General features: G+C 44.0%; 1 protein-coding gene across 10 annotated transcripts in view; it reads right to left on the bottom strand.

Moving 5' to 3' along the window:
• CSNK1G3 (casein kinase 1 gamma 3) overlaps window positions 1-21,631 on the bottom strand; it is a 326,900-nt gene that overhangs the window by 189,424 nt on the left and 115,845 nt on the right. For all 10 annotated transcript variants that reach the window (XM_030193547.1, XM_030193551.1, XM_030193549.1 and 7 more), the window contains one exon: window positions 14,753-14,901. In XM_030193547.1, the coding sequence (XP_030049407.1) occupies window positions 14,753-14,901 (149 nt within the window). The remainder of the gene's footprint in view (window positions 1-14,752; window positions 14,902-21,631) is intronic.

The raw sequence follows: 21,631 nt of genomic DNA, 5'->3' as shown, positions 1-21,631 counted from the left end.
ATGGCCCCATCCATTCTCCCATTGATGCGGTGAAGTAGTCCTGTGCCCTTAGCAGAGAAACACCCCCAAAACATAACATTTCCACCTCCATGCTTGACAGTGGGGACGGTGTTCTTTGGGTCATAGGCAGCATTTCTCTTCCTCCAAACACGGCGAGTTGAGTTCATGCCAAAGAGCTCAATTTTTGTCTCATCTGACCACAGCACCTTCTCCCAATCACTCTCGGCATCATCCAGGTGTTTCACTGGCAAACTTCAGACGGGCCGTCACATGTGCCTTCCGGAGCAGGGGGACCTTGCGGGCACTGCAGGATTGCAATCCGTTATGTCGTAATGTGTTACCAATGGTTTTCGTGGTGACAGTGGTCCCAGCTGCCTTGAGATCATTGACAAGTTCCCCCCTTGTAGTTGTAGGCTGATTTCTAACCTTCCTCATGATCAACGATACCCCACGAGGTGAGATTTTGCGTGGAGCCCCAGATCTTTGTCGATTGACAGTCATTTTGTACTTCTTCCATTTTCTTACTATGGCACCAACAGTTGTCTCCTTCTCGCCCAGCGTCTTACTGATGGTTTTGTAGCCCATTCCAGCCTTGTGCAGGTGTATGATCTTGTCCCTGACATCCTTAGACAGCTCCTTGCTCTTGGCCATTTTGTAGAGGTTAGAGTCTGACTGATTCACTGAGTCTGTGGACAGGTGTCTTTCATACAGGTGACCATTGCCGACAGCTGTCTGTCATGCAGGTAACGAGTTGATTTGGAGCATCTACCTGGTCTGTAGGGGCCAGATCTCTTACTGGTTGGTGGGGGATCAAATACTTATTTCCCTCTGCAGAATGCAAATAAATTCATATACTTTCCACAATGTGATTTTCCGGATTTAATTTGTGATGTGCTATCTCTCACTGTTACCAATAACCTACCCTTCAATTATGGGCTGTTCATGTCTTTGTCAGTGGGCAAACTTACAAAATCAGCAAGGGATCAAATACTTATTTCCCCCACTGTAGATGTGGGGACATCTGAAAGTAGGACAGCAGTGGGCAAACATGAAAGGAGCTATTTTAAGGGAAACAAACGTTGTGGAAGGAAAGTAAATAAAATAAGAGGAAAAGGTGGCCATTTAGATTCTCAAAAGTAGTTGCTGAAAGGGTAAGGAAAACGATTAGCCTTCATAAACTACATGAGATTGAACAAAGAGGAAGACAGGCAACAATATCTGGAAAAGCTAAGAGAAACTGGTACAGCAGTAAGGAAAGCAAAGATGCAAATGGAAGAAAAATAGCCAATACAGTAAAATGGAGGGAGGGGGACAAGGCATTTTTTAAGCTACGTTAATGATAGGAAGAAGTGCAAAAGTGGCATTGAAAGACTCAAAGGTGAAGGGGAGGAATATGATGAAACTGATAAAAATAAGGTGCAATTGTTTAAAAATTTCTGTTCTGTGTTCACAGCTGAAGGGCCAGGAGGAGGACTGCAGAAGACAAACACAAATAGGACCGGAGGAGTAGACCCTGAACAATTTTCCAAGGACTGTGTTCATGAGGAGCTGGTTTAACTAAAGGTGGACAGAGCAACAGGGCTGGATAGCAAACATATGAGGGTACCAAATTAACTTAGGGAAGTTCTGGCGGCTCTGTTGGCTGACCTTTTCAATGCATCACTAGAGTTGGGAATAGTCTCGGGAGCACTGGAGAAGAGCAGATGTGGCTCCTCTCCATAAAAGCAGAAGAGGTTGGGAACTATAGGCCAGTAAGTCTGACTTCTGTGGTAAGTAGATTTATGGAAATGCTTTTAAAACAGAGAACAGTGAATTTCACTGGATGCAGTTCTTATCTGACACATCTGATTAATTTCTTTGACTGGGTGACCTGAGAACTGGATTGAGAGAGTGCGCTAGATGTGGTGTATTAAGATTTTAGCAAAGTCTTTATCACTGTTCCACACAGACAACTAATAAATAAACTGAGTGTCCTCGATATTGCAACTTGCTTCTCATAGGTCTCCCACTTAGCCATCTCTCTCCGCTTCAATCTGTTCAAAATTCTGCTGCACGACTTATATGCCGCTAATGTCGCTATGCTCATATTAGCCCTCTCCTCAAGTCACTTCATTGGCTCCCTCTCTGTTTCCGCATATAGTTAAAACTCCTCTTAGTGACTTACAAGTGCATTCACTCTGCAGCTCCTCAGTATCTCTCCACTCTTACCTCTCCCTACACTCCTCCACGGGAACTCCGTTCATTGGGTAAATCTCTCTTATCTGTACCATTCTCCTCCACTGCTAACTCCAGACTCCGTTCCTTTTATCTTGCAGCACCATATGCCTAGAATAGACTTACTGAGCCAGTACAAGCAGCTCCATCTCTGGCCGCCTTCAAATCTAGGCTAAAAGCCCACCTTTTTGATGCTGCTTTTAACTCCTAATCCCTATTCACTTGTACAGTACTCATGTCTGTTCACTCCCACCTTGATAATTCCCTTATCCCTTATTTGTCCTGTTTGTCAAGAGGGACGGTCTCTTAATGTTCAAGTGTACAGCGCTGCGTATGTCTAGTAGCGCTATAGAAATGATAAATAGTAGTAGTAGCAGCACATAGCATCTCGCCCTAGCTTACAAAGAACAGTAATTCCCACTGTATTTACGGAGGTAGGAATATGCTTAAAATTACCAATAGAATTAAAAACGCTAGTGGGGGGGGGGGGCACGTGGGAAGATGGCTGCCTGAGTCTTGAGAGCTTACTGGGATCAGGCGTTCTCTGGCGCTTTTTCTTGTTTAATTTCTTCTTTTTCTTCGATACCTCATACAAAGCGAAAGGGGATGGTTAAAAGCCAATGGCCAACTAGAACTTCTTCCCCATTTCAGCAGACGCTGAACCGGTATGCAACGAGGCACCCATAGGGCACCGGGGTAGCGAACCCTGCTCAGAGTGCCAATGGAGGAGCATTGGCTCTCTTGGGGTCTGAAACATCTCTATCATCCCTGGAGCTGAATCCACCACCATGTGTCCTGCAATTCTCAGGAATGTGTCTGGAAATCCTGCTGAAGCGGAAAATGCTGACGGTGGGATTTGGGTCGGTGGTGTTGCATCTGTGTCTGCAGAGAGCGTTAACCAGGAGTCTGGAGCTCACATGGTGGCTACGTTGGAATCCATCTGGAAGGCAATTCAGGATTTGACTCAAACAGTAAATAAATCTGACCAAGATACCTCCCTTCTCGTGAGTAAAGTTGATAATTTGACTATCTTTGGAAAGCGCTAAACAGGAATTTGCTTTGCAATCTTCACAAACAGTCTGATGTCAATAATTTGAAAACTACAGTGGATGTCTTGGTGAAGGATAAGACCTTGAGTCATCAAAAGAGCAAACTGAGAATTATAACAGACTTCTAAATATTTGTGTACTGAACTTTCTCAGGACTATGGATATAACCCCTATAGATTTTTTTCAAAGAAGTATCTTATTGAAATTTTGACGTTTCCCTCTTTGGCAATTGCTCCTTTTAATAAGATTTTGTTTCCTACTTCCTCAAGTTGGGGCAGTGCCTGTGGGCTCTGGTGCTCCAGTTCAGACACAAGATATTGAGACTGGAACTCAGATTTATCTGCAGTATTGGAAGATTCATTGACCGATGTATCTATTCTAGGGACTTTGTTTCTTTCGTATTTGAACAAGATCTTAATGCAGTAATGAGATTGTATTTTACGAACTCTCAAGTACCGTTCTGTGATCATAGAATTTGGATATATCCAGATACAGTGAAAGTTACACAAGACAGGAGAAAGTTATTTTTTGCTCTCAGAGAATCTTTTCTACTGGCATATCCATGCAAATGTTTAGTTCGGTATTTAGGTATGTTTTTAATGTACCAGAACTGAGAACATTTTTGGATATGAAGAAACTTTCCGGTGGATTAAGGGAAACAACTGGTTAAAGCTAAGAAATATATGTGGGTTTAATTGGGTTAAGTCTTTCCTATGTTTGTTACCTAATTTGATCTCCTTATCTTTATTTCACTCCCCCCTCTTTAACTGAGGTCTAAGGAAGAGAGTATGGAATTAGTTTCTATATATATTTTGGAAGTTTATTTTTCCTTCTTAAAATTTTTTTCTTCTTTTCTCTCTGTATTTCCTTAAGCAAGTGTTAATTTGTAATAATATTTCATATGTTATAAGTAAAATTTTTAAAAAAAGAATTAAAAACGCTAGTTAATGAACCTACCAGGGAGCTCGAGAAGATTTTATAAAAGGAGTTGGGGAAGCCATCAAGTCCCAGAGATTTCCCCGAAGAAAGTTCCTTGATTGCCCAGGTGACTTATGAAATATTTATGGGGGTATCCTGGCATGCCTGAGTTTCCTCCCTCAATGAGGTAAGTTCAATGACTCCTAAATATTTAGTTATCTGTGAATGTTGACTAGCCAAATCTTTAGAGTATAACTTACTATAAAAATCCAAGAAGCACTGATGAATTGCTTCTTCCTGTATAAGCATCTCACCCTGCCCCCCCCCCCCTAGTTTTAAGTATACAAGGAGAAGCCTGCTTCCTTTTCAGCTTCCAGGTGTACAATTTCTCCACCTTATTTCCAAATTCAAAATATTGCTGTTGTACTAACCTAAGTTGGAATTCAGTATCATCTAATTGAATACGGTGCAGTTCTCCTTGAATTTTAGTAAATTCTATTTTAAGGGCCCTGGCCTTCTATGGAAGCAAGATTCTGTGTATATACATCCTCCTTAACTTTTCTTTTTGGCTCCCCATTTTATCAACACTCCCCTTATGACTGCTTTCATATCTTTGAAGAGGACAGTATTGCTAACCTCTCCAGTATCACTAGATTGAACACAGTTCAAAATTTACTAAATTACCGTATCTTTCAAAAGGAATTCATTTAGTCAGCAAAAGGAGAGGCCCTGTTTAGGGAGACCCCAAGAAAGAGAGCACCCTTCCCCCCAATGGGTGCATGTCTATTTTAGGCAAGTTTGGGGAGACAAAAACAGCCTCCTAGGAATATATCAATTCTAGAATAGCTGTCATGAACCGTAGAGTAATAGGAATAAGCCCTGGACCCTATATTCTGAACCTTCCAAAGATCAGTAAATTGCAGATTTTAATAATTTGTGTAAGGTTAAACAAGCTCCCATATGCTGCAATTGGTGTCCTGAGGACCTATTCCCATCTGGATGGAAAACCAAACTGAAATCCCCACCCAAAAGTAAATGGCCTTGAGAGACTAAGTCAAGTTTACCCTTTAAATCAGCCCAAAAAAGGATTTTGGTTACTACTAGGCGCATGCATATTGACCAGTGTTACAGGATGGATGTAGTATGATGGACGTAGTATGTTGAAAGGGGATGTTTCTAGTTCCTTCCTCATTAGAACTGAAAAACACTAAGTAGTTGTCTTTATAGTATAATATTTTTTCCCCACTTTTCCTAAGTTGGGTTTCAACACAATCTCTAAGGATAACCAACTTAATTCCTTAAATAACAATTTCCTTTTAACTGGGGAATTCAACACTCAAACATTGATGTTCCGACTTTAAGCACTTTAGGTTTCATCTTAAGAGAATATATACAGTGGTGGAAATAAGTATTTGATCCCTTGCTGATTTTGTAAGTTTGCCCACTGACAAAGACATGAGCAGCCCATAATTGAAGGGTAGGTTATTGGTAACAGTGAGAGATAGCACATCACAAATTAAATCCGGAAAATCACATTGTGGAAAGTATATGAATTTATTTGCATTCTGCAGAGGGAAATAAGTATTTAATCCCTCTGGCAAACAAGACCTAATACTTGGTGGCAAAACCCTTGTTGGCAAGCACAGCGGTCAGACGTCTTCTGTAGTTGATGATGAGGTTTGCACACATGTCAGGAGGAATTTTGGTCCACTCCTCTTTGCAGATCATCTCTAAATCATTAAGAGTTCTGGGCTGTCGCTTGGCAACTCGCAGCTTCAGCTCCCTCCATAAATTTTCAATGGGATTAAGGTCTGGTGACTGGCTAGGCCACTCCATGACCCTAATGTGCTTCTTCCTGAGCCACTCCTTTGTTGCCTTGGCTGTATGTTTTGGGTCATTGTCGTGCTGGAAGACCCAGCCACGACCCATTTTTAAGGCCCTGGCGGAGGGAAGGAGGTTGTCACTCAGAATTGTACGGTACATGGCCCCATCCATTCTCCCATTGATGCGGTGAAGTAGTCCTGTGCCCTTAGCAGAGAAACACCCCCAAAACATAACATTTCCACCTCCATGCTTGACAGTGGGGACGGTGTTCTTTGGGTCATAGGCAGCATTTCTCTTCCTCCAAACACGGCGAGTTGAGTTCATGCCAAAGAGCTCAATTTTTGTCTCATCTGACCACAGCACCTTCTCCCAATCACTCTCGGCATCATCCAGGTGTTCACTGGCAAACTTCAGACGGGCCGTCACATGTGCCTTCTGGAGCAGGGGGACCTTGCGGGCACTGCAGGATTGCAATCCGTTATGTCGTAATGTGTTACCAATGGTTTTCGTGGTGACAGTGGTCCCAGCTGCCTTGAGATCATTGACAAGTTCCCCCCTTGTAGTTGTAGGCTGATTTCTAACCTTCCTCATGATCAACGATACTCCACGAGGTGAGATTTTGCGTGGAGCCCCAGATCTTTGTCGATTGACAGTCATTTTGTACTTCTTCCATTTTCTTACTATGGCACCAACAGTTGTCTCCTTCTCGCCCAGCGTCTTACTGATGGTTTTGTAGCCCATTCCAGCCTTGTGCAGGTGTATGATCTTGTCCCTGACATCCTTAGACAGCTCCTTGCTCTTGGCCATTTTGTAGAGGTTAGAGTCTGACTGATTCACTGAGTCTGTGGACAGGTGTCTTTCATACAGGTGACCATTGCCGACAGCTGTCTGTCATGCAGGTAACGAGTTGATTTGGAGCATCTACCTGGTCTGTAGGGGCCAGATCTCTTACTGGTTGGTGGGGGATCAAATACTTATTTCCCTCTGCAGAATGCAAATAAATTCATATACTTTCCACAATGTGATTTTCCGGATTTAATTTGTGATGTGCTATCTCTCACTGTTACCAATAACCTACCCTTCAATTATGGGCTGCTCATGTCTTTGTCAGTGGGCAAACTTACAAAATCAGCAAGGGATCAAATACTTATTTCCACCACTGTATATTACTTATTTAGTTCTAACTGAACCAAGAACAAAAAGATGAAATATATTCATCTGCAGCCTTGCAGTAGAAGAACAAGCATTACTTGCATCAAAGAGGGCACTGATTTCTGCTTCTATGTCAGCTACTGCCCCCCTCTTCAGCACTGGTTCATGTGACCCAGCTCAGAGTTCAGAAAACGTTGAGGGTTAGCCTGTAGAGCCAGTGTGACTCACCTACAGCATGCTTGGGTTGCCTCCTGTCTCATAATGCCCCGTCTTTTTGATGACAGGGATCTCTTCCACATATTTATCAGTATTAGTGAATTGGACTGGGAAAATTTAGAGAAGGATTTCACTCTGAATATCTAGGTAATGTTATATTAACATCAATTCCTAAAGATACAAAAGTTAACTCCAGGGCGGTAGTTTATCACACCAATCCCTCTAACAGCAAAAGTTATGGAAGGTATTGTGGCTACCCAAATGGTAAAATATCTAGATCAATTTGATTTGTTACATATCACAAAATCAGGTTTCAGTAGACTGTACAATATAGAAACAATAGTAAAAAAGGCCTGTTTCTGCCGCTGATGAAACGGGCCCTAGCCGGCACCGGACTCCCTTCCCCTCCCCTTACGCTTGTCTCCCCGGTGGTCTAGAGGTACCTGTTCGGTCGGGGCAAGAAAGAAAGAGCCCCCTCTTTCCTGCACGTAGCGGTGCTGCTAGCTTCCTTGCTGCATCGTGTGGGAGTCCGGCTCTCAGCGTTTCAAAATGGCCGCCGAGAGTTGAAGTCTCGCGAAGCAGCTTCAACTCTCGGCAGCCATTTTGGTTCACCGAGAGCCAGACTCAGACACGATGCAGCCAGGCAGCTAGCAGCAGCGCTCCGGGCAGGAAAGCGGGGGTTCCTTCGTTCCTGCCCGAGCGAACAGGTACCGCTAGACCACCAGGGATAGTGGCGTAAGGGGATGGGAGGTGACAGGGGGAGGGAAGGTGATGAGGGGAAGAGTATGGTACCGGGGGCGGGCCCGGTACCTTGAAAGGGGCGGGGCGATGGGCACGTCGTCATTTGCGGCTGGGATTTGTTGGAAAGGGAGGAGTAGACTGCTCCCCGTACGTTGATTTGCCTTGTTTTCGTGTTCCGCCCTCGACGTCATCACGTGTGACGCGAGGGCGGGGCATGCAGACATGGTGAGTGTTGTGGCTTCACCACCATGAACTTACGAACCGGTGTGTGAGTGCCTGCTGTGACGTCAGTGTCCTCAGAACGTTGAGGGTGCGTTTTATTATAGTAGATCAATAGGCTCCCTTATAACTGAAATCAGAAATCATATCAGTAAACGTAGGCAGGTATTACTGCAATTTGATCTGTCAAGCACCTTTGACTTAGTTGATCATACAATTATGATGGAAATCTTGCAGTATACTGGTATAGGGGACAAAGTAAGCAAGTGGTTTCTGGCTTTTCTTTAAGAACTTATAAAGTAAAAATTAACATCAAACTCTCAGAGGAGTGGGGAGCAACTTGTGGGGTGACCTCAGGGGTCCCCACTGTCTCCAATACTGTTTAACATATGTCATCTCTGGGTGCCATCTTTTCAAAACTGGGAGTTCACTGTTTCAGTTATACTGATGATATCACAATTTATATTCCATTTACTAGATTAGGAATATTGCTGAGGATGTGAAGAAGAGTATACATGTAGTGGAACAATGGATGTATCCATTGTCTGAAATTAAACAAAGAAAACAAAATTCTTGATATTAGGAACAGTATATAATAACCTTAGTCTTCAATTAATTGTGGAGAATCAGACACTTAAAGTAGAAACCAATGTGAAAATCTTGGGGGTTATGTTAGATTTCTGACTTTTTATCAACATACTAAGGATATCATCGGAAAGGTATTTGGGATACTAAGAAAATTAAGATGAGTGAGGAACTGTTTTCAACAAGAAAGTTTTAGCATTTTAGTACAAACCTTGATTTTACCACACATTATTGTAATCTGATATGTATATAGGCTGCAATATCAGTGTTTGCAGTGAACTCCAGATGCCGCAGAATATGGCAGCAGACTGATTTTTTCAAAGTCAAAATATAAGAGAGTTAACACCATTGTTTGTCAAACTGTACTGGCTTCCTGGTCTATCTTTAAGTTGTGCTTTTACTTTTCTGATAATATATGGTGATACTGCAGCTTACATGGCAAATTTGATTTTATTACCGGATTGAAATAGATTTTAAAAAGTCTTGCTCTTTTCACAGTTATCATACCCTAGTCCCAAAGGTGTAGTGTATAAATCTGTTCTCAGCCGCTTTCCAATACCAAGCTGCCAAATGGTGGAACCAATTACCAGTCAAAATTAGGATGATATTTAGCTATGGTGTGTTTCCTAAACTTCTTAAACATTTTTTTTATTTTCAATGTATGTATTAGATAAAAAATGACTTTAAATTTAATAAAATTTGTAGCTCCTGAGAATGCCCCGTTTATCTTTTGTAAACTACACAGAACTCTAATTGGGGTAATTGCAGAGTAGAAGAAATAGAATAGAATAGAATGCTTTCTCTATCAGACATGCCATGAAGTAGTGGCTACCTTCCAGTGAGAGTGCATGTGGACAATGAAAAACAGAGTGGGGAACTATACACCAGCAATAACACACAAGTCAATTGAAATACAAATGCAAAAACTCTTGTTTTGTTTGTTTTATAGTAATTCATTTTAAGCGAGGAGAGGAGATGGGGAACTGATGAAAGCAGGTCATCCCAGGGAGATGGACAGATGTCAGGAGGTGGCAGGGCTAGAGGACATCATGAGAGGGCATGTGGTGGATGTCAGCTTGTTCAAAGTTGAACATCAGGAGCATAAGTATCTCAAGTAATCACCTCTGAATGAGTGGCATCCTCTCTGTCGTCTCATCAATGACCCTTAGTCTCTGGTCCATTCAGTGGCACTTTGGGTGGCAGCTGAGGCTGCACCCCCCCAGATACCATAAGGAATGTCGCATTGACTGCTTGTGGGGCAGCTGGATATCTGTATTTAACACCATCACCACCTCCTGGAGTGACATTTAGGAGACATGCAGGGAGGAGAGGTAAGGGAGGGAGGAAGAGGTGAGATGAGCAGGAGTTGAAGGGAAGCACTGGCGCAGCCCCAACTGGATCCTAGTTGTCTGATGCCTGGGTGTTGGATGAGGCCTAGGGCTATGCCTGCATTCCAAGGAGGTCCTGCTGGTCTGTGGATATGGGGAGGAAAAAACAGCAATTAGATGTATAAGAATGAACAATAGCACAGAGACTGGTGCCATCGTTGACTATCCATTATTAAATCACCCATGCAGTGGCATTTCCCTAGCAGGTGGGATGTGTACAGGAGAGGAACACAGTTTGCTGTGTTGTGAACGCTCACTGGACAGATTTCCACAAGCTACTCAGGGTGTACAGACATAGCTGAAGGAGAGGGGTCTGATACTCAGACAGTGAGAGTCCATGTGGTTGAGTGCTAAAGCCATGGACCTACTTACATTTTGGCCAAAACAGGATCAGCAACTAGTGAGCCGAGGTGGGAGAAACAATGTCGTGAATACCCTATAGGTGGTTCAGATGTTTCAGATAGGTGGCTGAAACCTGTTAGCTGGTGTGCATCTTGTTCTTTCAGCTAGCATATGAGGGAAGTGAGCTCCTACTCTGATAGCTTGATGCTAGACATGCTACTAGCTGCTAAGGAAGGGCTGGTTATATGCATTCAGTTGGCTATTCTACAATTGTGGAACGATATGTGAAGGTTTGGTACTGATCTGCTTCCTCCTCCAGCCAATCCTGTCAAAACAGATGCAGGAGTCTGGTCCTCTTTTTCAGATCCTCAATCTGCACAGAGAGAGAGGGAGAGACAGTGTGAGTCACACAAGTGAATTAGAGAGGTCCCTTCTGCAGAGCCACTGTAGCCTCTGGTAAATGAAAAGTGGCACTTGAATTCAGAGCATGTATGTGTGCTCAATGTCATACTGATATTTTGTGGAAGTACATGCATATCAGGCAACAAGATAGCTCTTGTAGCCAAAGCACAATCCTTTCCCTTTGTTGTAGCAACATGCTCTGTTACACGTCAGCCACTTGCACTTCCTTTTCTATCTCCTCCCGTGTGATGCTGATAAAGGTCCTAGCTAAGACTTCAATATGGTGCTGGAAGCAAAGAACATGGCAATGCAGTATCCAGCTTGGTAGTTGGGCCCTTCATGGAACAGTTGTGTTGCCACATAAACTCCCTCCTTCACCTACCCTCTCCTACATCTGAAAGGTGCAACTCCTTCAGAGATGGCAATAGGCACCCAGATTGCAACCCTTCTCCCCCTCTTTCAGGCTCCTCTCTCACTACTTTGAGCCTCAGAGACAAATGTCTGAACATGGATATGGCTTGTGGCCCAGGCAGTTGGATAACAAATTTGGCCTTCCCCTTCACCAACAGATACATGTGCTGTCAGACCTATGCACACTCCTTCATTGGTGTGACGACTCCTTCCTAACTTGTCTTCTTATAGCCTTCACTCAATTTCCTTTCACCAACCCCAATGAGATCATGTTCTCAGTAAGTGGTGATATTTTGTTTACGGGTCACCTCCTATCTACGGGCCTTTTTTTATACCACGGAGACACTGTCAGACATATCTGTTTACCATATACTTCTGACCTAGTCCCTTGTTTCCATATCTGGCCCCTAGTCCCTTCTTTCCATATCTGGCACTTACTTTTCTGGGGTAGGAGGCTCTTTCATCAACACTCTGGCAGCCTTTCCCAGGCCATGCATATCTTCTCTCTTGTCCCACCTCTGGCCAGGCACTTGGAACAGCTGGGTCTCACAGCCATAAGTAGAGTGCCTTCCATGTCAGCACATATGGGTACATACAACTACACACAGATGCATACAGATACCAGTGCCACCCCCCAACCCAAGTGAGCACATACGTTTACTCCTGTATATATACCTATTTTATAAAGTGTGTCTCCACCTACACACACTTCATAAAACACTGGTGTACATCTGAGTGGGCCCATTTTTGGCTACAAATTTAGGCACCCTAGAATTACTTTGTATTTGCCTGCCAGGATGTTGTCTTTTCCTGCTAGGTGTTTGGATCCTACAAATGCCTCAAGAGAGATGAACCAGAACCATACAAAAACATCTCCCCCACATAACAGGATGGAGCTTATACTTCATTCTGTTCAGGTAGAACAAGTCCTCCTCGCTACCTGAACTAAAACAATTTGGCTGGCCATCTGATTTGTGAAAGCCTTTCAAGCATGTAGAACTGCTCAGATTTAGTATCCTGATGTAGCTTTTGTGAGGTAGAAAGACCAGAGAGCTCTTTAGGCATGTGTCTTAGTCCAGAGTAAAAGTATAGTTCAATGCAGTTTGGTAAATAAGGATATGGAAGGGTAAAACCCTAGGTCAAATTAGCATTGGACAGCTACCAAGATAGTATCCAAATTCCCCCATGATATATCTCTAGAGTCCCAGACTCAGCCACTAACTTGCAGATCAAATCCTCTGGACTCAGTTTTAACTCTTAACATATAATGCAACTGGCAAACTATGAGTTTCACAGGCTCTCTCTTTTTGAAGTGGTGGAGACAAACAGTGACAGAATTCAAACACACATGGGATAAACACGACTGAACCCTAAATAAAAAGAGGATAGTATCAAAATAAAACTTAACACATCAACAGATGTGAGTTAATTTACGATAGGCAGGAGTGGTGCTTAGACAGCAACTTCAGCAGTGGGGAAGCGAGGCCAATGCCAGACAGACTTATATGGTCTGTGTCCTGTATATGGCAAGACAGGTGAGGATGCACTGGAGTGGGCGATGGCAATTCCAGCAGTTGGGAAGTAGGGCCAGTGCTAAGTAGGATTTTACAGTCCGAGCCCTGAAAAATGGCAAGGACAGATCAGGATCAAGTATGCATATTTTATACCATATTCATATTGTATGCTATGCGTGCAGGTGCTGTATATCTTGGTGGGGGAGTGGAAGACTTCAACATGTGGAACTTAGCAAGTAAAACTAATACTACTATTGAATTGTTGGTTCAATCAATTATGAATTGATAATGAATGTGACTGCTGGGCAGACTGGAGAGACCATGAAGGTTTTCATCTGCCATCATTTACTATCAAACATATAAATGGCAAGAGACGTACTCACTCGCAAATTTTACGCAGTAGAGACCCTCTCTGTCCCGCCCCCGCGTCAATACATGATGACGGGAGCGTGACAGAGAGGGAACCTGCGCACCTGCAAGTGAGGGAACCGCCGTTGCCACCACTCCCCCCTCCCTCAGGATTGCCGCTACCGCTCCCCCCACCCACCCAGAGTCGCCGCCGCCACCCACCCTCTACCAGGCCCAGGTACCTGGCTTCACTATTCAAACCGCCAGAACGCATCAAACAACTCATCTGAGCTGCCGTTGGCCTTCCTTACCTGCCTGTATCCTGCCCTCGCCAACGTTACGTCACACGAGGGCGGAACACACGCAGAGAAGAAGGAAGGCTGACGGCAGCTCAGATGAGCTGTGTGCTTCGTTCCGGCGGTTTGAATAGTGAAGCCAGGTACCCAGCCCGGGTGGAGGAGTGGCGGTGGCGACCTATCCGGGGGGGAGGCTTTACTAGCCCGTTTTTACGGGCTCAACGGCTAGTGTTACTATGAAATACTATTTTCTGGAAGCAAATTTATACCATATGCAAATTTCTTTCATTTGGAAAATGCACTACAGCTGATGCATCCCTTTTGCGGATGAAACATGGCCACGTTGGATTTGGACTATGGCTAGGTGTTGGTGTTTTATGATTTGGAAAATAAACCTTTATTTCATCTGAACTTTTGAGCTACAGTACTAGCCTCTCCTCTTTGCTGATATAATAGGCCTATAGACAATGAAAAAAAAAAATAAAACTTCCCCCCCATGAACAAACATCTTGCATAATCAGTTTCAAGCCGGTGGCTCTATGAAATGTACAGTTCCTCTGGAGCAGGACAAAGTCAAGAATCAAGTATATGACCATAAGATAAGTGATTTGGGGGGGGGGGGGGATGGAAATGTGTTTTTTTAGGATTAAAAACAATCAAATTCCCTGTCGCAAAAATCTTACAATCCTGCACAGATTTTGTGGTGACACCGCCATTGGACACCTGATACGAAGAAAGCAGATATCTTCAGTTCATATCTTACATATTAATAGTGCTTGGGGACAAAATAAATGCATCATAGCATTTTCACTTACTCTTTTTCAAAAGATCCTGTTATAACAGTGGTTTGCAACCCAATCCTCAGGCACACTTGTCAGTTGGATTTTCAGGATATCCACAAAGAATTTGGATGTACTGTCTTCACTGTATGCAAATCTATCTCAAGCATATTGAATGTGGACATCCTGAAACCCCAAACTGAAGGTGTACTGAGGACTGGCCTGAGAACTGCTGTCTTATACTGATATCTAGTTTAATCCATAATTTAAATGCAATCTAAACATATTTGAAATACCAACACAATCTACTATGAAACTCCTCTATGAATACCTCTTCTACAGATATTAACTCACCAATTGTATGGCTATCATAAGCACAGTTTTTAGTGAAAACGTTCTATCACAGAGGTCAAACAAGTCTTCCAAACTGGGTCCCAACAGTTCTAGCACCATGGCATTGTATTTGCCACAAGGACCAAAATAGTAAACCTGAGGTATACCATCTGAAAAACAAAAAGAGAAACATAGTACATTAGCTTTTACACAAAATATTTTTCTTACTTTTCCTACTTAAGTAGTCTATGAATTTGACAACTGCTGAAAGATTTTCCCCAGTAGTACTTTTTAAAAATACTATACACAACCCATCGTTTTATCAACTATTATTTCACTGTATCTTTTACTCGAAGGAATTAGAATGCTCCCTGCTGTACTGGTCCTATTGTTGGATTTCTTCAAAAATTCAACTAAAACAAGCCAAATAGATCTATCGCTTATAACAAGGTGAATACCATGAATCAGGTCTAGTATAACCACAAACAAAAAGAATTGGTTCAGATAAGTTAGACACTTGCATAGTCAACACAGGACAATCAAAAAATTTGTATTTTCCCACAATCATCATACACTCTTACGGTACTATGAAAAAGTTTTACATCACCTTGTCAAAAAACAAATCTTCTAGGATTGCGTGCTAGTATGGCAATTTTTTTTCCAGAATTTCAAGACAATGCAGATGATTACTATCAAAACTCAACTGTGCATTCTTTCCAACTATAAATTTCTATCAGAATGTCAACATGCTATTTGCTCCGGGGGGGGGGGGGGGGGGGGGGGGGGGAATGAGACTTGTCTATACAGTGGTGGAAATAAGTATTTGATCCCTTGCTGATTTTGTAAGTTTGCCCACTGACAAAGACATGAGCAGCCCATAATTGAAGGGTAGGTTATTGGTAACAGTGAGAGATAGCACATCACAAATTAAATCCGGAAAATCACATTGTGGAACGTATATGAATTTATTTGCATTCTGCAGAGGGAAATAAGTATTTAATCCCTCTGGCAAACAAGACCTAATACTTGGTGGCAAAACCCTTGTTGGCAAGCACAGCGGTCAGACGTCTTCTGTAGTTGATGATGAGGTTTGCACACATGTCAGGAGGAATTTTGGTCCACTCCTCTTTGCAGATCATCTCTAAATCATTAAGAGTTCTGGGCTGTCGCTTGGCAACTCGCAGCTTCAGCTCCCTCCATAAGTTTTCAATGGGATTAAGGTCTGGTGACTGGCTAGGCCACTCCATGACCCTAATGTGCTTCTTCCTGAGCCACTCCTTTGTTGCCTTGGCTGTATGTTTTGGGTCATTGTCGTGCTGGAAGACCCAGCCACGACCCATTTTTAAGGCCCTGGCGGAGGGAAGGAGGTTGTCACTCAGAATTGTACGGTACATGGCCCCATCCATTCTCCCATTGATGCGGTGAAGTAGTCCTGTGCCCTTAGCAGAGAAACACCCCCAAAACATAACATTTCCACCTCCATGCTTGACAGTGGGGACGGTGTTCTTTGGGTCATAGGCAGCATTTCTCTTCCTCCAAACACGGCGAGTTGAGTTCATGCCAAAGAGCTCAATTTTTGTCTCATCTGACCACAGCACCTTCTCCCAATCACTCTCGGCATCATCCAGGTGTTCACTGGCAAACTTCAGACGGGCAGTCACATGTGCCTTCCGGAGCAGGGGGACCTTGCGGGCACTGCAGGATTGCAATCCGTTATGTCGTAATGTGTTACCAATGGTTTTCGTGGTGACAGTGGTCCCAGCTGCCTTGAGATCATTGACAAGTTCCCCCCTTGTAGTTGTAGGCTGATTTCTAACCTTCCTCATGATCAAGGATACCCCACGAGGTGAGATTTTGCGTGGAGCCCCAGATCTTTGTCTGCTGTGCAATGCAACACATATGCTTATTTCTCCACTTGGTATACTGCCTTTACATAGGTGAGGTCAAAGCGGTTTACAAAAGAAAACAAAACTACAGAAAAGAACTCTATACAATTGAAAGGAAATACAAAAACATCAAAATATCAACAGATAATCAAAATACTAATACACAAAAAAAAACCACCACAGAATCATCAATGAACCACCGCCAGCAAAGCTACATGTATTGGAATTGCAGTTAAACAATACAACTACTACTGGGCATACTGATTTAATCTCTTCTAGGAATTACTTTTTATTTATTTTTTGTTATATTTGTACCCCGCGCTTTCCCACTCATGGCAGGCTCAATGCGGCTTACATGGGGCAATGGAGGGTTAAGTGACTTGCCCAAAGTCACAAGGAGCTGCCTGTGCCGGGACTCGAACTCACTTCCTCAGTTCCCCAGGACCAAAGTCCACCACCCTAACCACTAGGCCACTCCTCCCTGAAAAAGGCCATTTGAACAGTTTTTGCTTTTAATAATTATTTTTAAAAAAAGGGAAGAAGAAAGGCTGTCTGTCAGCACCTCTCTGGCATGGAGTGCACCAACTTCAGGAGTTGTTCCTGAGTGATGACAGTTTCAGGCAGCAGCAAGAGAAAAATAAGTTTCTTTTGTTCACTGGCTTAACTTAGGTTATTTCCAGTGACACCTTATGCCATAAATTCTCAACTGGATTGAGATCTGGAAACTGTGCTAGCCATTTGTCTTCACCTGGTTCTTTTTCTTCTATTAATTACTGAATTGTGTGATGAGACGGAGGAATCATTTAAAAAAAAAAGGAAACAAAGTAGTTCAGTACTTAAGGGGTAAAAGATTTAGCTGAATTTTGGAACAGGGTCGATAAGTCATTAATTAATGATACAACAGATAGAAGAAATAATAAAAATTGGAATTTTGTTAAATACCAACAACTTGGACAAGACTGCCCCATTACCTAAAAAAGTGAAGATACTTACCTGTAGCAGGTGTTCTCTGAGGACAGCAGGCTTTATATTCTCACAAGTGGGTAAAACCGACCCACAACGCACAGTCCGGGACTTGCAGCAAAAGCCACACTCCACAGCGCATGCACTACTGCCTTCCCATCTATCTCAAGAAGGTGGTCTCCTCAGTTTTATACTGCTACAGATAAGTATCACCACTTTCTCCGAGGACAAGCAGACACAGATTCTCACAAGTGGGGTATCTCTAGCATCCAGGCTCACCAAAAAAAAACCCCACCAAACATTAGTCAGTCGGGCCTTGCAATGGCAAGGACATTACAGAGATTAAGCTGAAACTATATACAAGCTGAATGAGAGTGCAGCCTTGAACAGAATAAAAGAAGCCTGGGGGGGGGGGGGGGGGGGGGGGAGTTGGATTCTAGATCCCAAACAGATGAAAGGTGGCACTTGCGTTCACTGTCTGTCCAAACTGACAGTCATGTTGAGTATCCTGCTCAAGGCAGTAACGAGATGAATGTGTGGACTGAAGACCACATCGCAGCCTTGCAAGTTTCTTCAATGCAGCCTGACCTTAAATGGGCTACCGACACAGCCATGGCTCTGACATTATGAGTTGTAACATGACCCTCTAGGGCCAGCCCAGCCTGGGCATAAGTGAAGGAAATACAATCTGCCAGCCAATTAGAAATGGAGACACCCATCCTGTTGGGATCAAAAGAACTAAAAAGTTGGGTGGACTGTCTGTGGGGCCTGGTCTTCTCCAAGTAGTAGGCCAATGATCTCTTCCAATCTAAGGTGTACAAGATGCTCTCGCCAGGATGGGCATGAAGTTGAGGAAAGAATGTTGGCAAGACAACTGACTGGTTCAGATGAAACCTCGACACCAATTTAGGCAGGAATTTGGGTAAGTGCGGAGGACTACTCTGTTGTGATGAAACCTAAAAGTTGCTTCCACCACTAAGGCCTTAAGCTCACTGACTCTACAAGTTGAATTAGCCACCAAGAAAATGATTTTCCAGGTCAAGTACTTCAGATGGCAAGAATTCAGTGGCTCAAAAGGAGCTATCATCAGCTGGGTGAGAACAATGTTGAGATCCCATGACACTGGCGCAGGTTTCACAATGGGCTTTGACAAAAGCAAACCTCTCATGAATTGAACTAGAGGCTGTCCAGAGATGGGCTTAACCTTCTACACGTTGATGACAAGTACTAAATACACTAAAGTGAACCCTTACGGAATTGGTCTTGAGACCAGACTCTGATAGGTGCACAAAGTATTTAAGCAGGGTCTGTGTAGGTCCAAGCAAGGAGATCTAGGGCTTTGCTCTCACACCAGACGGCAAACCTCCTCCATTTGAAAGAATTTAACCTCTTACTGGAGTGTTTCCTGAAAGCCAGCAAGACCCAGGCGACACCTTCCGAAAGACCCAAGGAAGCGAATTCTAAGCTCTCAATGTCCAAGATGTGAAAGCCAGAGAATGAAGGCTGGGATGTAGAAGAGGACTCTCTGTGTGATGAAGGTCAGAAAACACTCCAATCTGGTCCTTCAGAGGATAACTCCAGAAGAAGAGGGAACCAGATCTGCAGCAGCCAGTACGGCACAATCAGAATCATGGTTTCGCTTGAGTTTCAACAAAGTCTTACCCAGTAGAGGTATGGGAGGATACACATACAGAAGACGTCCCCCAACTGAGGAGGAAGGCATCTGACGCTAGCCTCTCGTGGACCTGAACACTGAAACAGAACTGAAGAACCTTGTGCTTGATACGAGTGGCAAAGATCCACCACGGGGTGTCCAACGATTGGAAGATCTTGCTGGCTATGCCAATATTGAGAGACAACTTGTGTGGTTGCATTATCCTTCTTAATCTGTCAGCCAGGGTGTTTTTGTCAGCCAGATAAATGGCACAAAGGAACATGCCATGATGGTGAGCCCAATGCCACATTCAGACAGCCTCCTGACAGACAGCCTGATTCGGTGCCCCCCTGCTTGTTGGTTTAATACCTTGCAACCTGATTGTCTGTTTGGATGAATACAATTTGGTGAGACAGTCATCTCTGAAAGCTTTTAGAGAATTCAAAATTGTCCGGAGCTCCAGGAGATTGATCTGAAGATTCACTTCCTGGGAGGACAAAGCTCCTTCAGTTTGAAGTCCATCCATATGAGTTCCCCATCCCCAGGAGAGATGTATCCGTCAGCACTTTTTGTGGCTGAAGAATTTGGAATGGCAGTCCCAGAGTCAAATTGGATCAAATGGACCACCACTGAAGGGAGCAAATAAGCTCCGGGGATGCTTGGATGACATCTTCCAGACTCCCCGTGGCTTGATACCACTGAGAAGCCAGGGTCCATTAAGCTGATCTCATGTAAAGCCATGTCACGGGTGTAATACATTGTGGAAGCCATGTGGCCTAACAATCTCAACATCTGCCGAGTTGTGACCTGCTGAGAGGCTTGAATTTTGGAAGCAAGTGTGACAAGAGTGTCTGCTCCCGTCTCCAGAACATAAGCTTGAATCTTCTATGTATCAAGCAGGGCTCCTATGAATTCTAAATCGCTAGAGAGGGCGAAGATGGGACTCGGGGTAGTTTAAAACGAACCCTAGTAGATCGAGCACCCAAATAGTCATTCGCATGTACTCCTGAGCTCCATCTGAAGAGGTGCTCTTCACCAGCCAATCGTCAAGATATGGAAAAACATGGACTCCCAGTCTGTGTAGCAATACTACAACTACCACTAGACATTTGGTGAAGAGCCTGGGAGCTGACGCGAGGCCAAAAGGCAACACGTGGTACTGAAAGTGATGTGTTACCAGCCGAAATCGAAGATACTTCCAGAGGGCTGGAAGTATCGGGATGAGAGTATATACATCCTCCAAGTCCAGAGAGCATAGCCAATCATTTCTCTGAATTATTGGGAGAAGGTTTCCCAGGGAAACCATCCTGAACTTTTCTTGGACTAGGAATTTGTTCAGGGCCCTTAGGTCTAGGATGGGCAGCATCCCCCCCCCAATTTTCTTTTGCACAAGGAAGTACCTGGAATAGAATCCCTGCCCTTCCTCGACTGGTGGAAAGGGCTTGACCACATGGGCCTTCAGAAGGGCCGAGAGCTCCTCTCAAGTACTTGCCTGTGCTAATTGCCTCTCCCTGACCGGCAAGTCATCCGGGACAGACACTTGTATTGCAGCTATGCTCAGCTGGAGCCAGTCAAACGCTCATCCCTTGCTTTGCCAGGGGAACAGTAGGTGCCGTTGACATGAATAAGCGCGCTGGGACTGAACATGAACAGGCTGGCGAGCCGAGGGGGTTGTACCTACGCCTCTAATAGCAATAGGTACTCCCTCCTTGGTTTGCCAAAATTCCTCCTAGCTGAGGAGGTAGATGCAGAAGGTGCCCAGCAGGAGATAGAAGAGATGGTATCTCAGTATATTTTTTGATTTGGTCAGCGAACTCCTCAATTTTCTCTCCAAAAAGGTTATTCCCCCAGAACGGTGCATCCGCCAACTTCTGTTGAACAGAATTTTCCAAATCAGAAACGGAGCCATGAGAGTCTGCACATTGCTATACTCTGAGCAGAGATCCTGGATGCCACATTAAAAGTGTCCTAAGTGACCCTGGCCAAGAACTTTCCAGGTCCAACAACTTGCGCACCATGTTTCGCAAGTGGATGCTCGACAAGAGCTGATACAATTGTAAATGGGAAATGAAAATTCAAGGCTGGTACATCTGCCTCCCAAAAGAATCCAGGGTTCTAGTTTCTCTACCAGGGGGGCACAAAGGTATAGTCCCTGGAACTCATGGCCTTTTTGAGAGTGGATTCCACCACCACGCTTGGGTGAAAGTCAACACAGGAGCTGAATGCGGCATTGGTGCTGGGAGGCCGAACCACAGGCTGAGGGCCAAGTGGTAGGCAGGGTAGGCACGAGCACCCTTGACGCAGACGCAACCCACTGCATTAGGCCATCCAGAAGCTCAGGGAGCAAGGCCCGGATGCGCTCATCAATGGCCGACACTAGGAAAGTTGGGGTGTCTG

This window comes from Microcaecilia unicolor, chromosome 2 (assembly GCF_901765095.1).
Source record: "Microcaecilia unicolor chromosome 2, aMicUni1.1, whole genome shotgun sequence".
Lineage (NCBI taxonomy): Eukaryota > Metazoa > Chordata > Amphibia > Gymnophiona > Siphonopidae > Microcaecilia > Microcaecilia unicolor.
The sequence above is the reverse complement of the archived record's forward strand: the minus strand, read 5'-3'. Positions and strand labels throughout refer to the sequence as shown.